The sequence below is a fragment of the Syngnathus leptorhynchus genome, chromosome 15 (genome assembly GCF_054491065.1).
Source record: "Syngnathus leptorhynchus isolate UIUO chromosome 15, UIUO_Slep, whole genome shotgun sequence".
NCBI lineage: Eukaryota > Metazoa > Chordata > Actinopteri > Syngnathiformes > Syngnathidae > Syngnathus > Syngnathus leptorhynchus.
Window position 1 is genome coordinate 4396962 of NC_141209.1, and position 15915 is coordinate 4412876.

Here is a 15915-nt window from a genome sequence, read left to right on the forward strand (position 1 = left end):
TGCATGGTTGAAAATATATATATTCAAATAAAATCTTTATTCATTCTATGTCGTAGTACACCACTAGACAGTGATTGGAACACATGAACATGGACTTGGTAAAAATATGCGTACTTTTCAAAACCATCGAGTTGTTGGGGCAAAAGGGAAGCATGGGCAGGATAAAATATGTGCCAGATTGACGTTTTCACTTGCTATGGAGGTTTTATTCTGTACAGAAGGACAATTTGTACAAAATTTATCTAGATATATCACACTACATGAAACAAGGTAAATCATATATACAATATTAAATGAATCCATATGGTACAAGTCACATACAAAAGGACACTTAAGTTATGTTTTAGAAATAAAATGTTAAAATGAAAAGATCTGCAAAAAGACAAGCCAACAAATAGATTTTTATTCACCTCTCTTTGTCCAAAGGACCTTCTGTATGCACTAAAAGTAACTCATAAAACCCATAAAAGATCATCTTTCCCAGCAAGCATGGGTTATATTTTTTTTTTTTTAGAAACAAACAAAAAAAAAAAATCAAGTTTGGTTGAATGGCATTCCTCCGGAGTAAAAGGTACATGTTTAACATGGTACTTTTGAATTTACAACTTTTTGCATTCAAGCAAATACAGTATTAAATACAGTTAAACGAGCCAAGTCACAATGTCAGTTCACTGTTCAGCATGGCCCCCTTTTTTTTAGGCTGGGACAGCCCAACTATTTCACCTCCAGGGACGAGACAGCTAGCACATCAAATATGACGAAATCAGAACACGCCTGACGCGTTAGTTGAAACAACAGTACTGATTCTCTAATGGACAAACGGTGGTGAAGCAAACAGAGCTTGACGAGAGGGATTTTTGGTATTTCTATTTTAGTATTAAGTGCATCTATACTTAGCTAAGTTACTAGAGCTTGATTTGAATAAATTAGAAGCTTTTATCAGTCAATTGTGGAGATATTTGACTCATTTGTCCAAACGTATAGGGATCTATTTGAAGTCACATTCAGCAGTACCATTGTTTGAACCGAGTGGGCGAGACGGTCGACCGGTTTTCAAACTTTGCCAATGAACACAACCAATCAATCGTACATAAACAGCGGCAAAATGGCACATGGAAAAAACAAAACAAAAAAAACAACAGAAAGTGATGGATGTCCATAGGACACCATCATCTTTCCTCGCTGCCTACCTGGACATTGCAAGGCGACTGACAGGCCTGAGTTTGGTCGTTAAGTGTGCTACACTAAAAAGAAAGAAACAAAAATAAAAACCCACTAATGACCAAAACCAAAGGCAATTGCCCCAGTTTGAATCGGAGATTAATAAGAAAAAACACACAACAGTCTTGGCACTGACAAGCTGTCCATTAAAAGACAAAAGAAAAACTGACAACAGGGAAGCGTCATCTTTCCTTTGACCTTTCTTGCATTCCGTGCATTGGAGAATAAAAATCCATTCAACTCTTCCTGCAGCTCCACATGCCGACAAAGTATATATGGGAACCTGTCGCCGTATCATCATTGCTTTTTTTTTTTTTTTCCCCCTCCCCCCCTGGGTTCCACAGTTACACGTGAGTGGGGCAACGGAGGTGGCGGGAGGGAACGGAGCAGACAACACAGAAGCAACTCCGTGGGCTAAAAGACACATGGACACAAATGGACGTCCTTCTCCCCCAAAAAAAAAAAAAGAACCTGAGAAAGCAGAAATCTGAATACGGAGCTTCTGTTATGGTCACAGGTCTAGTGTGCTGCACCCAACGGGGCTGCCGGAATGAAAGAGAACTAAGGACACGGGTTTAAAAAAAAAAAAAAAGAAAACACAGCGACAACAACAAACGATGGATGGGTGACGGGGTGTCCATGGCCGTGGAGGGGCAGTCGGATGGATCTAGAGTCCGTCGCGGGCGGTCAACATTTCTTCAGCTCTGCGGTGGGTCTCCAAGGCTTTTGTGGTGTAGATGTCCTGAGGCAACTCAGATTTGCGCCGCACCATGGGCCGTTCCTTCCACTGGCCGTGCAGTGGCTGTCGCACAGAAAAAAAATAAAAAATAAATAAATAAAAAAAGTCAGTCTTCTTTTCCTCATGCTGAGCTCACGCAAAGTTGGAAAAGTGCACCACCGATTGAATTCAAAATGAAGCTCATTTGAAGACGGACTTGAGGTGGCCTAGCTAGCCTCTGAGCATGAAGCGATAACATTTTTCATAATAATGTTTTATGCTTCGCCACAAGTCCAAACACAGTATTGTGAGTAATATGTTTGTGTAATATGAATTATGCAGGAAAATCCGCCCGTTTTGTCAGCTGCCCGAGAAATTATACTAAGGCAATATTACTCAAAATGCTGTGTTTAAGCTAGGAGGTGCATAAGACATTGTAGTAAAAAAAAAAAAAAAAACGTTTTTGCGCAAAAACCACAAAAGGCTTGGATAGATTCTTAATCTGACCAAATGTAATTCGACACTCTGCACTGTCAATGGAGAACTTTAACACATGGCCAGATTTGATGCAATTTTGCATATGAAACGCTTTGCCCTCTGTTAAGAAAATATTTTGAAATCGAGCAAATGTGGTATAGAAAAATAATGTCAAGAATCTCAAGAGGAACAAATGAATCGAGACAGAGAGAAGCCAGGTTTACCTGAGTTGCGCCTTCTTCAACTGTCTTTTTTAACCTCTGAACATCTTCTATCAAAGGAACATCCGTCTCCATTGCTACTGGACTATTGAAGTCAGAGGGATCAACAAGCACAGAGAACTGAGTCCAAAAAGAAAAGGGGTGGGGGGGAAACAAAAAGGGGGGGTGGAAAAAAGATGTTGAATGGCATGCAGAGAAGAACGGATCAAGAGGTTCAACACAAATGACAAGCTTCATTTTGATATTTAACCACAAGATCCTTATTTGGAGTTGTATTAGTTTTGGAAACAAGCACTACATACCAACTACCGACTTACCTCAAACAGAAAAGAAAGCTCGAAAAGCGCTTTGCACATCACAAACTCTCAAAATGTGACATAGGAGCAATTTTGAAAAACCTCAACAATGCTTTGTGTCAATTTTGGGTGTCATTTACCTTTAAATAATCATAGCCAAATAAGGTGATTATCCCTCTATCTTCACCCAGACTTATTATGAGAAGTAACAATATGTACTGAAAGCTTTGAAGACCTTGCAAGTGCAGTGCAAAAATGGAAATGAACCCAACTTGGCCATGAGCAGCAAGTCACGTTTTGGCATCTCACCTGCGGATTGGACTTGGCGAGGTTCTCGATCTTGATCCAAGCTTCTTCGCGCTCCTTCGACTTGGCCTTCTCTCTATCGGGTCAGACAGTCAATTCTTATTACCTCGTCGCTTTAGAAGGCTGAAAAAGCAAAGACGGCGGCGGCGGTCGGTCTGCGACCCCTACTTGTTTTTCTCGGCTCGGAATTGCTGTGTGCAGTCGTCAAAGAGCTTCTGATTCATCTCCATGAAAAGCTTCAGAGCGTTGTAGATGAGGCCGTGGATGGTCCTGCAGTCACACACACACACACAGGATAACTTCATAAAATGGCAGCTATCCCTGGCAAGGCTCAGTTCCGAATACTGTAGTATTGTCAATTTGTCACACTCGCGTTTCACCATGTGACATTTGCCCGGGCATTGTTTCACACGAGTGTTATGCGGGGGAAGACGCTTAGCCCAGTCCGAGTGCAAATGCATCACTCGGGTGTCAAAAGCGAGAAAAAAAAAAAAAAAAAAAAGCCTCTCACTTGTTCCAGTGGGTCTTGGAGTTGCGGTACAGAGCGGGGAACATGATCGGGAGAATCTTGGCCGCGTTGTCGCTGATCAGACTCATGATGTACTCGTTATTCCAGTAGTACAGCGCTCGCTCGGCCACCTACAGAGCGCACGCGGGATCTCAGCGGGGCGCGACAAGTAATGACGGGACTTCCCGGGAGGAGCTCGGCGATACCTGGAAATGCGGGCTGGATACGCATTTGGCCAGCTGGCGGAAGAGAGGCTCCTGCACTTTCACAAACTCAGACGGCTCGATGACGTCCAGAATCTCCTCTAGTTCGTTGAGGAACATCACTTCCTTGGGACTGTGAGTCTTTGGCCAATACTTGAGGAGCGCCATGACCACCTATCGGGAGTCCGAGAATGAAGTTAGGAATCTGCGGTTTTAAAAATCGACCGCAAAACAAGACACGAGACGTACCGGCTCAGTTAGAGTGCTGTCCTTTTCCAAAAACTGCACCACACAGTAAGCCAACTGCAAAAGAAAATAGATAAATATTTTAACACCTGTAGTGCATTTGCTCTCATTTTCTTTTTTTTTTTCCAGCTCAGCATTCAACTGTTACGTAACAAACAGCAGACACACACACACACACACTGTACCTGCGGATGGTAGACACTAAGTGACTTCACTTTGTGTAGAGGTAACAAAACCTTCAACAGGAAAATCTTGTGCTCTTCTTTTAGAGGTAAGGCAAACCCATTGATAATGCTGCCAAACAAACAAACCCACTCATGAACATCTGCTGAGCACATAATGGACGACAGGCGCCGCCGCCTTTCCAAATATTGTGAAATCAATGAAGCAAACCTTCCAAGTATTTCCAGTAGTTCAGCAATACCATTGTGATGCTCCGTCTCATAGATAAACCTAAAAGAACGATTGCAAGACCGGTTAGCTCATCATACGAGAATGTACAACAAATTGCACCAACCTATAGAAAATGTTGTTGATCTGCTTTCTGATGTAAGCTCTCAGCCCGAGGAACTTCCCGTAGATCCTGTGAAGAGTCGTTTTGAGGAAGTCTCGCTCTCTGGGATCTTCGCTGTCAAATAGTTCTAGAAGCTTCAATTATAAAAGAGAGAAGGCAGACATTACACAAGTGCATGTGAATGCTTTTTTTTTTTTAACTGATTGGAACTGATTGATTTTCCCATCGTGGTGCCAAGTTGTTTGTCTGCGTTGACAAGTGTGTGTTAGGAGCGGATTCTCCTTTTCTTACCTGCATAACAAATTTCTGGTCAATGTATTTCTTTGCTATGTTGGGCTGAAAGTCGGGCGATTCTAAAAACCTAAGGAAAAATTCATAGACCAGCTGCAAGGGAAGCAGAGAAAAAAACAGAATTATGCTCCGTGCTGCTCATTAACCACTTTGATAACTAATTTAAATTCAAAGTTTTAGGGAGATAACATTTTGCTGCAAGCCTAATTCAGTATTTCAGAATGTATCCTTGCAGACAGAACAAATATTAGTGACTCGCGTGAATAAACCTGCGATGTTTTGACTCAATGAAAGGCGTAACAACCTGGAGGTGTGGCCACGCCGCCTCGAGTGTCGGCTCGTCCTCCTCGGGATCAAATTCAGCCCCCGTCGGATTGGACGAAGGAGGCAGAGTTCGAAACATGTTCACGGCAAACTAGAGGCAGACACAAATGGAAGAGAGCGTACACATTTGGGATTAGACGAGGACGCAAGCTGTTATGAAACAATTCCTGGACTGGAATGTTATAAATCAGGCTGCTACTTGAACAAGAAAACCAGACGTCGACACACAAAAAAGCGAGCCGCGTAATGAGATTACATTCAATCGCAACTGTTTTTGATTTATCCAGCATCCTACATTTGGGATCTGGATCACGGCATCTTAAAGAGACAAAATGCATGACGACGACATTTTGTGAATGGGATCGACCTTCTTCCATGTCTGGATTAAAAATTTGACTCGTCGGATTTGTGCTAATACGAGAGCGGCGCAAATGCAACCTTGAAATCGCGGCGATTGGTGACGTACGTAACGCCCATCCTACGTAAACATCTTCTATAAGAGGAACCGCAGAAAAGCAGCGACTATTAGATATCATTAAACAACATCAGGCCAGGCGGATGCGCAGGCAGGATACAATTAGCCTGTTGAAAGCGCCAATGTACCCAACCTATATCTTCTCATCTATCAGTCCAAAGTCCATTTTTATTTTTAGGCTCCTGTAACTATGGGCTGCAAGGGTTTGCCTGACAATAATGCATGTGTGCCTCTCGCAGTGTCAACTGACTCCCCCGTGGGCCGCTGTACCCGACCGGGCGATCATGGGACAGTGCAGGTGGCCCATTAAGACACTGCGAGCCTTGTTCCACGGGGGCTGCAAGGTAAGAGAAAAGTTTGTTGTGCCAGCGCCGCACCGCACGACACGTCAAAGACGCACCGAGTTAAAATAGAAACAAGAAGAAAAGGTCATCCACGTGACTGGCCCCGACTTCAGCTGCGGAGCATCTCGTGTTAATGGCGGTTTCTGTGTCAGACATTTCCAAAGACTATCTATGGAAAAAGCTGAAATAATGACGACGAGCAACAGACAGCCGCTTATGCTCCAAATGTCAAGCTCGGCGCTTCTCTTGTGAGCAGGGAAATCCCTGGCTTGGGAAAGTCCAGTTAATTGTCAAGAGCACATCATTATAGCCGCTCTGTAATGGACAAGTGGCTGATCCTGTATACTTGATTTTTTTCAAGCAGTTAAGTACACTAATAATTACGAAAATCGAATCACTGTTAGGCGAGTGAATAAAGCGACAAATGTTAATTAAAGATTAACTTTGGCCCTCAAACGTTTTGTTTTTATTGATCCACTTATTTTGGGGGGAATAAAAGACGCAACTGTGCGTCTTTCGCTCTTGCAACGGCTCATTTAGCATCTCTTGTGCACACTGCCTCAGTTAAACTAATGTCACTCAAAAGAAAAACCTCGCCAGCCAGTCGACCCGGATTTTCTGACCGGGTTTCACCCACATCGTCATCTTTGGACACAAACAAGACACTGCCCAATCAGCTCTACTGACCATGTGAACCACCTCCGGGTAGATGGGCTCCGTGATGACATTCCTATTGTGGGTGATGTACTCCACCATCTCGCTGAGCGCCGCCCGCTTCACCTCCTTCCATTTCAGGTCACTCAGCGGGTCCGACAGGAAGTCGAAGAGGACGCAGCACTGCCGCAGCTTTTGGATGAAGAGCTTCTCCTGCTCGGCCGGGGCCACGTCTGCGGGAAGAGTCCGGAGCGGGAGAACGGGGTCAAACGTGGCTGACTGACAGGGCATCTCGACATACACCTGATAAATGAAGCGGTTGGGGATTACGGAACAAAGGGAAGCCGTGCTTTAACGAGCAAGAGGGCGAGCTTGAAAGGAGGACGGGGTAGGCGCGACTCTCATGACTGAATACTGAGCGAGATGGAAACCGGCGAATGAGTCATCAAGATTCAAGTGTCGGCACTATTCAAAGCACAGGGGGGGGGGGCTAACGACAGCAAAGAAGAGGCGCGTAGACATCAAGTGGAAAGATGTGAAGGCGAGAGATTCGGGAAGTGGGTGAACGGTCACGGCACAGTTACTCGAAGCACACGAGAGGTGTAAAAAAAATAGTGGTCACTATTATTGGTACGTGGTTATTAGAGCACTTCCTGTTTCACTTCATTTCCATGTGTAAACAAACAAGCGCGAATGCCAGGCACAGTATTGATCTTGAGTTTTAAGGAACCGCTGTAAGTCAAAAGTGGATGTTGAAAGGCCAAGTCAGGCACTCGAGTCTGATTCCGTTCCGCATCGCTCCAGTTACATAAGTCGTATCCGACCGAGTAATAAACTTTCTGCGCTGTCCTTAAAAATACTTATCGGCTTGTTATGTAACAGGAGACTCTGCATTGTGAAGGCAAAACTGACAGGAAGCACAATGTGACTTTTGAATGTAACCCGCAGAGCGCCGTGAGAACACAATATTTCACCGTGGAGAAGAGAGCAGCGTAACGCTTTAAATGCTTGTCTTTCAAATGCCGGATGCATGTGCCCGAGTAAATTTGATGGCTTCATCAACTCATTTGCGAGCCTGTCTCCACGCATTACTCAGAGCGGGTTGTGCTCGTGAGTCAAACTTAAATAGGACTGCTGATACCGTTTTTCTTGGAAAGTGCTCTGAACTTTTGAGCCCATTTTCAAAGAAACTCTCCAAACTATGTGTTCATACTTGTTTTTTTTGCCATCTTATTTTTCCCCTTTAGCCAATTGAGCAATGTGGAGGGTAACCTGATTTAAAACAATTTGAATCTGAGTAAAGATAAAAACCTTAAATCTTAAAAAAAAACTTCTTAAATTCACAGTTGGTTAAGTAGCTGATGAGGTGCCAATGGAAACAAAAGGCAGACACTCAGAACATGGCTGCTTTTAACAAAACAAGCGTACTTTTTTTTACAATACAAATTTGAAAAGAACCTATGGAAAACATTGCTTGTGTGCAAGGGTCGTAACAATAGAGACAGAGGCTTGTGCAGCTCAATAGAACGTAAATCAATAATTGCCCCGAGTTGCAGCTAAAAGGCCGCTTCGTCGCAGAGTACAGTGGGGCCTTTCAAAGTCGAGCGAGTCCTTTGTACAAAGTGTGAGAGGGCAAGTCTGGTGTTGCTGCGCCCAAAGAACGAGATGTTCACATATGGGAGTGGGATTGCCAGAAGAGTTTCAGGGAGTTAGGTAAGACTTGACAAAGAAACTCCATTTAAAAAAAACATTTTTTCCTCAAGCATAAATGTACACTTTTTTTTTTTTTACAGATGTAAAAATACGTTTTTGTTCTCGCGACAATTCACACAAATTCAAGCAATCCCTGTAAATTAAAGTACAAACTTGCGATTTCATTCCACGACAGCAACTTTTGGTCAACTTGCACCAATCATTGGTGCTGTCCTCAGTGCAAACATAACACTATGTTGGCAAATTCACTTCCTTGTTTTTGGTATGAAGCAGGCATACCTATGTGCAACTTCAATGTTAAGTCATTGTGGGGTCTAATCAAGAGTTAAAAACATAAAAAACCAAATCTAACGATCACTAATGATGTTACATAGCGGAAGATGCACAAAAAGATCTATCTGCTCATCTGACAATTTACATAATGAAATATGTACATAACTAGAGACTACTTTTCTCCAAAAGATTTGTGCATTCATAACTCGAGATTGGCCTGTAGTTAAAATGCTAACATTTAAATAATAATAACTTATCCATATTTAGTTAAAAGCTGCTGGGATATCAGGCTTTTTTGGGCACAATAATAACCACAAAAACGCAAACAACGATCTTTAAGGCCTGAGTTATAAACTGCATGCAGCAATGATATGCAGTAAACTACAGATGACGCAAAAATAAGTCCTGAGCCTCCAATTAATCAAAACAAATCAGTGATCCAACCTGCCTTAAAGCTTAGAATAAGTGCGTGGAATTCATAAAACTCTTCCTCAATATATATATATTAAAAAAAACTGATTTTCTACAATCTATTTCTTCAACCCAGCAAATTCACCGCAAATGTGTTTCCTTGACACTTTCGTGGGAGTGAGAAAGTCGAGTGTCCTTGAAATCCAACTGAAGGGAAAAATAAAAATCACACACACGACGCTTCACTACTCTTGTGAATTTCGAAACCATAAATTCGAGAAATTCTATTGAGACACCAACAATTGAAGTAGAGACCTTCTTAGTTTTCTAACATCACTTCCGTTAGCGTCACTGGTCGCTGCTGGGGGATGGGCAAAGACAGTGTGGCTAAGCTAGTTAGCTAGCTAGCGTGTAAAAAAAAAAAAAAAAGAGCGTTTATCGTTGCCGCGTCGCCTACAAATCGCAAAGGGTATAAGATTAGGGGGCCTGTGGTTCCGAAGACTATATCGGAGCTGATATGAGGTCTTATTTTACGCGGCGGTGCTAAACTGTAAGCGGTGAAGGAAAACCGGAGCGCAGCAACGAACGAAGGCGCGCGCACGTACACACATACATACATACATACATACATACATACACACCTTCCCCCCCTTAATTCCCCGCGACAATACAGGAAGAATAATTCATCCGTACATACCTCTGAAGTGCATTAGGGCCACCGGCTGAAAAGGCCCGTTGGAATTAGGCGCATCCACGACCATTCTGTCTTCAGATTTATTGCATGTCAACATGTAAACCTCAACCAGGAAGGCGATCCACTCAGGGCGAGAGGCCAGCCTCCATTTTAGCACAAAGCAGATCAGAAAATGAAGCTCTCTGCCGCTGGAGGGAACTGGCTACTTTGTGACGTCACAAATACAAGGAAGACGCCCATTGGTTGATTTCGGCGCAATAGCGAAGGGGGCTTCCGCAAAGGGCGAAGACAATTGGCTGAGAATGAGCAAAGGGGCGGGATATGTGGTGATTTTTTTTTATTTATTTTTTATTTGCCCTAGCTCCGCCTCTTAGTTGCTTGTCTCTGGTGACGCTGCCTGCCAGGCAGCCAGGCCCTTGCACACATCAGCGAGCAGAATCGATTTGTGTGTATTCCACACTTTGTCCCAATTGGATGGACGTCTAAATCATCTGGTGGAAATTTTGGAGCTACAAATTATTGCTCAAAGCAAATTTTAAAGAAGCAAATACACTATCCCTCAGTCACATCTGCTGCTATCATTTCTGCTCCGATTGAACACAACCGAACTTGAAAATATGAAATTAAGAAAAGCTGGACACATAGGTTCAATTAAAATTGCATGTAGAAATTGTGCAGAAATAAATGGCACTTTAACATTAAATGCAAATATATTGCACTAAAAAGTTAAATACAACTGAGCTGTAACTGCACATCAATATCAATATCCTTTCCTAACACCTTAAGTTTTGTGCCATCGGATGGGGGGGGTTCATTGCATTTCAGCCTTTAAACAGAGTGTGGCAGTCTACAGTAGCTGCAGCCGAGCCATGAGTCACTCGTGCTCATGAAACATGCAGTGTTAACCTACTGACTTGTTTGGCCATGACAGAATGCTACATGAAACCACTCAATACATTAGAATGTTGTGTGATAACCTTGGGAAAAAGAAAATAACATTGCACTAGTATGGCTCGTGGGGGGTGGGGGTGGGGCTTCAAATGTTTTGCCCACCCATCCATCAAATGTAAAATTTAGCAAAATTGTTGACATGCGGACTACCCAGACATTAATAGTATCACAAAGACAAGATATTAGTTGCAACATTATATATGGGATTTTATCATGACTTTTACTGCAGAGCCCAAGCGGCTCTTTGTGTGGTCACGAGTGTTATTTGTAACCACGTTCAAGGCTTTTCCTCCTTATGAATGTGTTGTTGTTATTTTTTCCATAGGGAGGATTTGTTGCTTGTGTGCCTCCTTTTCACAAAGTGTTTTTAGGATTAAACATTATTTGCCAAGTTACTTCTATTTTGGACTATATACACAAAAATAAACAAACAAAAAGGAAGGGTATAAGTTTCCAGGAAACCACTTAGACCATATCCTACGTGTAATGCCTTGTGTAAACAAAGAAGCCATGAAAAATAGATGTAAATCGTCAAACCTCAACCCGATTGTCTTTCCTTAAGATTGGTACCAAAACAATAAGCACAAGTGGAGGTAATCAATACCGTGAATTAATACACTGGCGTGCTTGCTGACTAGTATCATTATTTAGATCACAAAGTGCTTCTGCATAAACGCGGAAGCCCTTTTTAGCTCAGACAGACTGCCACACTCAGATCAAGTCAGCATTATCTTGTGATGGAAATATCTGTTCGGTTCTCCGTCTGGAGATGAGATGCAGCTAACTTCACATCATTTGCATCACAAATAAAGCCAGTGGGCAGGAGCCTATCAATTATGTAGTGCGACCTCAAGGTTAAAAAAAGATGGTTATGAGGATCTACCTGTGCTATAAATTGTTAATATGATTGCCTTTGTTGATGTAAGCCAAACATGCCATCCCCGAAAAAGGTCAATAAAAGCCCTCAGAGGAGGAGGACGATGTGAAACGTGAGATAAGGAGAGAGTGCATATCTAATGAGAATCAAGTACCATGTGGAGAAAACCCATGCATGCTTGAGGACCTGAGGAAGACCTTGTAATTGGATTTGATGAAATTTCACAGGTGTCCCTAATAAAGTGAGCGGCATACCTGCGAGAGCATCCAGTTTGTGCAGCTCTCTATTGGTGCTGAGGGCGAAGCACGAAGAGCTGAACCTCTTCTCCCTCCTCACAGGCGTGTGTGACCCCGGCTGCTTTATCCTCATCAGCTGAGTGGTGGGAGGTACTTTTTTATTGGAAGCCTGCGGAAACAAGCAATCAGGGAGAAAGGGCACGAGGTAATTCAATGTTGAGAGGAAGGATGGGGAGGAGGCGAGGTGATGTGCTTAAGGGTCAAGTTCCGCTTGCAGTCAGATCGGATGGTTCTTGACGGGGGGCAATCGGATCGCCGGTTGCGGTGTACTGTACAGTATTGCATCTCTGGACACAGTTTGAAATGACCTCGAGAGGGGCAGGCTAATCAAGGAGCTGACAGAGCTGTCACACGGGTCAAACACTTGCTTGAGCAATCAGATCTTCAGATGATCGATAGAACTCCATCTATGCTTTTTTTCTATCAAACAAGAGCCTTTATTTGTATTTTTTTTGTTTGATTTATATTCTTTATTGATTTACAAATTGTATTATTTTATTTATATAATTTTTTATTTATTTTATTATTTTATTTATATTATTTTTTATCCCTAGCAAAGAAGCTTATGAGATGAGTTATATTGGCACACAAGTCCCCATATATGTATGAAGGTATGTTCTTTAAAAAAAAAAAAAAAAAAGAAGACATACTGTAATTGCAAATTATGTTGCGACTCTGCCTGGTGGAAGTATAAAGTCATAGGATCATGTTGAGATGTCACATGAGAAACTTTCCCAAGAACAAAATATCACTGTGAAATGGCTGTGAAATGTGCTATGAAAACAATTGTTGAAAAATGATCAATTACAGAAGCCGTAGAAATATGTGGGATGTTTTTCCACTTAAGTACCAGTTTTACAAGGGGAAAAAAAACCTTCAAACTTGTATCAAGTTTATGACAACCCAAGAAATAACTTTGAAACTGTAGGCAAAAACAGTGTACACTGTGGTTGACCCGTCATAACTGCAGCGGTGCTATTTTGTATCATGTGCTTTTTGATAATTTATTGCTAAATGTTTCTAATATTCATTCTGACAAGAAACAACAAACTTACATCATCACTTGCAGGCCCATGTTCACTTGCAGATTTTTTTGCCTTTCCAGACTTTGTGGAGTCCTAAATTAAACACACAAAAGCAATTCGACTCAAGTAAGCTGACAACTTAAAAAAAAAAAAAAAAGATAATAATAAAAAGCACACCTTACCTTGTCTTTTTTGCTCTTCTGAGGCATGATGGAGGCTTGTGCAATGTAAGCAGGTCGCAATCTTCCTCTGGACACAAACACTAGAGAAACCAGCAGCACGCATTGGCGTCTGTGTGTGTGTGTGTGACGGAGACCCGAGAATATCCTCACACCATGTGACTGATCTCGAGCTGGCTGAAGGCTGCTTGCAGACAAAAGTGGCAACGAACTGCAGTTGAAGTGAAGAAAAAGTCATTTCATGCTGGAAAAAATAGCAGAATAAAAAAAAAAAAATAGCCAAAACAAATATGCGGAAGTGGGCTAAGCAGCTGATCGTGCAGGTTGGAGGTGACTTGACACACTTTTGGGGCTGGTTGCTTTATCTATGGAGTACCACAAGAGGGCAGTATTGAATCAGGAGTAATTGAACGATGTATGCAAAGCACCAGAATTTTATGTTGGCTTAGAATTAAACTTAAAAGCATATATGTGACTAAAAACAACAAAAATATATAGTAAAAATTAAAGCGATAATAAATAGAAAATAAATGTGGAAATAAATAAAAGACATAAATGGTCGAGCACAATTAAATATCAATTGAGATTTATTTTAATGTAATTTATATTGTGGTTTTCATATTAGGTTTTATTTTTACTTCTTTTTAGATGTAATTTAATTAGATTTTATAATATATTTTTTCACATTTTTTTTAAAATTTTCACTTTTTTAATTTGGCAGTTTTGGCCCTCCATATGCACTTGCATTATACGTGCATGTCCACAGGAGGGCAGTGTTGTAATGTTTCTCAGTTGACGGATGAAAGAACTGATGATCTGCTATTCCCTTTCTCAGGAAAATTGATTAATTTTTAGAGTAAGAGAAAACGAATACGTCTTAAAAAAATCGGACTTCCTCCATTAAATAAATAAATAAACGAATGAATGAATGAAGAAAAAAAAAAAATAAATGAATGAATTAATGAATAAATAAATACATAAATAAAAGCAACCAAAAGGGCTGCCTGTTTGGACTTTACATATTGATTTGAGCAATAACACCCATGTGGATATTATAGAGAGCGCAACTGTTTTCTTTTATGGGTGTTGTGCTGCTCTCGGGAATCCATCTTTATCTTGCTTCACCACCAGTTCATCATCACCGCAACGTTATTACTCGGCGATAGGCTGCCTTTCATTTCCTGGCCCACCAACATCAGTGGAAGCAGCAACTGCATGTGTGTGTGTGTTGTTTGTGCATGTGTGCATAAGCGTATGAACATGGCTGGCTGGAGGGAGGCCTGGGCGTGGAGCAACAATATGTGCTGTCTTCCAATAAAAGGACATTAAATGAAGTAGAGTTGCACATAGTTGTTGTAATGGCGCATATCAGCGATGTGAAGTCAGATTTGCTCGCCTCCAATAAACCAGGCCGATATTACGACATCTGCGCTTATTTATGGTAAACTGCATTTTGCGAGCACATATTTAAGTTCTTTTTTTCCCCCTTCCAACACCACAGGTGAATTCTCCCTCCACTGCAGCGGTCCAACCTTTGATATCACACAGTGTTGTTTTCATTTCTCGCACAGTCGGTAGCATACGAGTTACCAAAACAATCCAACAATCCTTTATTTTTTGTTTTTTACGACTAAACAGCTCAGCCAATGAAGCTAACGACTAAACCTGCATTACAAGGTCTTGCTCATTTATTTTCTTTCCAGGAGTGTGAAAATAGGGGGTAAGAAAAGCGAGAGGTGATAAATGGTCAGCTTGTTAAGGCAGATGAAAGAAAAGTGCTGCTTGGAACAAAAGGGCAAGTGCAGGCTTTGGCATAGATGCACAACCTCCACACATAATTGAAACCATCTTCTTCAAACAAACTCCTAACATACATTTGTGAATTACTTTTACTACGAAAAATGTATTATACCATCGAATATTGTCAAGGAGAGTATTTCAATATTGTTTACTGGATGTTTGAATTGAGTGTGTGAGCGAGGTCAACCAGATTTACGTCTTTGACAGCTCGTACACATCAATTGCTCTCCAGCATTCGTGAGACAAACTCAAAGGCATCAAACTCTCTTAGTACGTTAAAAGTCGTTCCATGTTTAATTCATGTTACCTTCCATGAGAGTGCATTTGAATTAATGCAATGATCTTTGACAAATGCTTCATCCCGCAAACAAGTCGAAACTCATCTCGCCTTGCGTGAATGACTATCTTTAACACATGATGACTAATTCATGTGCCAGTGCATAGAAATCGGAGCATCAGCGCCAGCCATCACAAAGCACAGATAAATTGCTTTGCTGTGATTAGAGTGCAGAAATGCCAATGAAAAAACATCATTGACAACAGTTCAGTAATTGCTTGGTAAACAGCTTCTTGATGGCAATCTTTGAAATTTAATCCTTATAAAATAAGAGCATGGTTCGATTTTGGGCTAGAGTCACCGGCTACCCCAATGAGGACAAACACTTTAGAAAAGATACAGATAATATAAATAAATAGATAAATAAATAAAATATATAACATAACACAAATATATGATATGCCACAAAAGTAGCCCCTAAATTCAAGAACTGAACAAATCGACTTCACCGAGACTTTCAAATGATTACATCAGATTATCACAAAGTTCTCTCGCTGATCTGAAGTAAAAAAAAAGAAAAAAAAAAAAGAGGTTTACTCTGGCTTTAATTTTATATCCAGC

The 15915-nt window shown here is 41.4% G+C and overlaps 1 protein-coding gene across 4 annotated transcripts; it reads right to left on the reverse strand.

Moving 5' to 3' along the window:
* Nucleotides 1–13374, reverse strand: ppp2r5ca (protein phosphatase 2, regulatory subunit B', gamma a). 4 transcript variants are annotated; one of them, XM_085931675.1, is made up of 16 exons: nt 13221–13360; nt 13069–13131; nt 11972–12122; nt 6832–7031; nt 5306–5416; nt 5002–5094; nt 4714–4844; nt 4590–4649; nt 4382–4490; nt 4200–4253; nt 3954–4124; nt 3751–3878; nt 3408–3509; nt 3243–3315; nt 2641–2757; nt 1–2023 (listed from the first exon to the last, which is right to left on the reverse strand). In XM_085931675.1, the coding sequence occupies exons 1-16, from the start codon at nt 13245–13247 to the stop codon at nt 1889–1891; spliced, it is 1725 nt and encodes a 574-aa protein (XP_085787801.1). In that variant the 5' UTR covers nt 13248–13360; the 3' UTR covers nt 1–1888. The 4 variants fall into 4 exon arrangements, with proteins under 4 accessions (XP_085787801.1, XP_085787802.1, XP_085787799.1 ...); XM_085931676.1 differs by lacking the exon at nt 2641–2757 and having other exon boundaries at nt 13221–13374; XM_085931673.1 differs by lacking the exons at nt 11972–12122; nt 13069–13131; nt 13221–13360 and adding an exon at nt 9893–10095.
* Between the last annotated feature and the right edge of the window lie 2541 nt (nt 13375–15915).

Coding starts and splice junctions, on each gene's coding strand:
- ppp2r5ca (XM_085931675.1), bottom strand. CDS start 13,247: ATGCCTCAGAAGAGCAAAAAAGACAAG. Junction 5,417..6,831: donor ACCCGGAGGTGGTTCACATG/GTCAGTAGAGCT, acceptor GTCTGCCTCTAG/TTTGCCGTGAACATGTTTCG. Junction 4,650..4,713: donor ATCAACAACATTTTCTATAG/GTTGGTGCAATT, acceptor TCGTTCTTTTAG/GTTTATCTATGAGACGGAGC.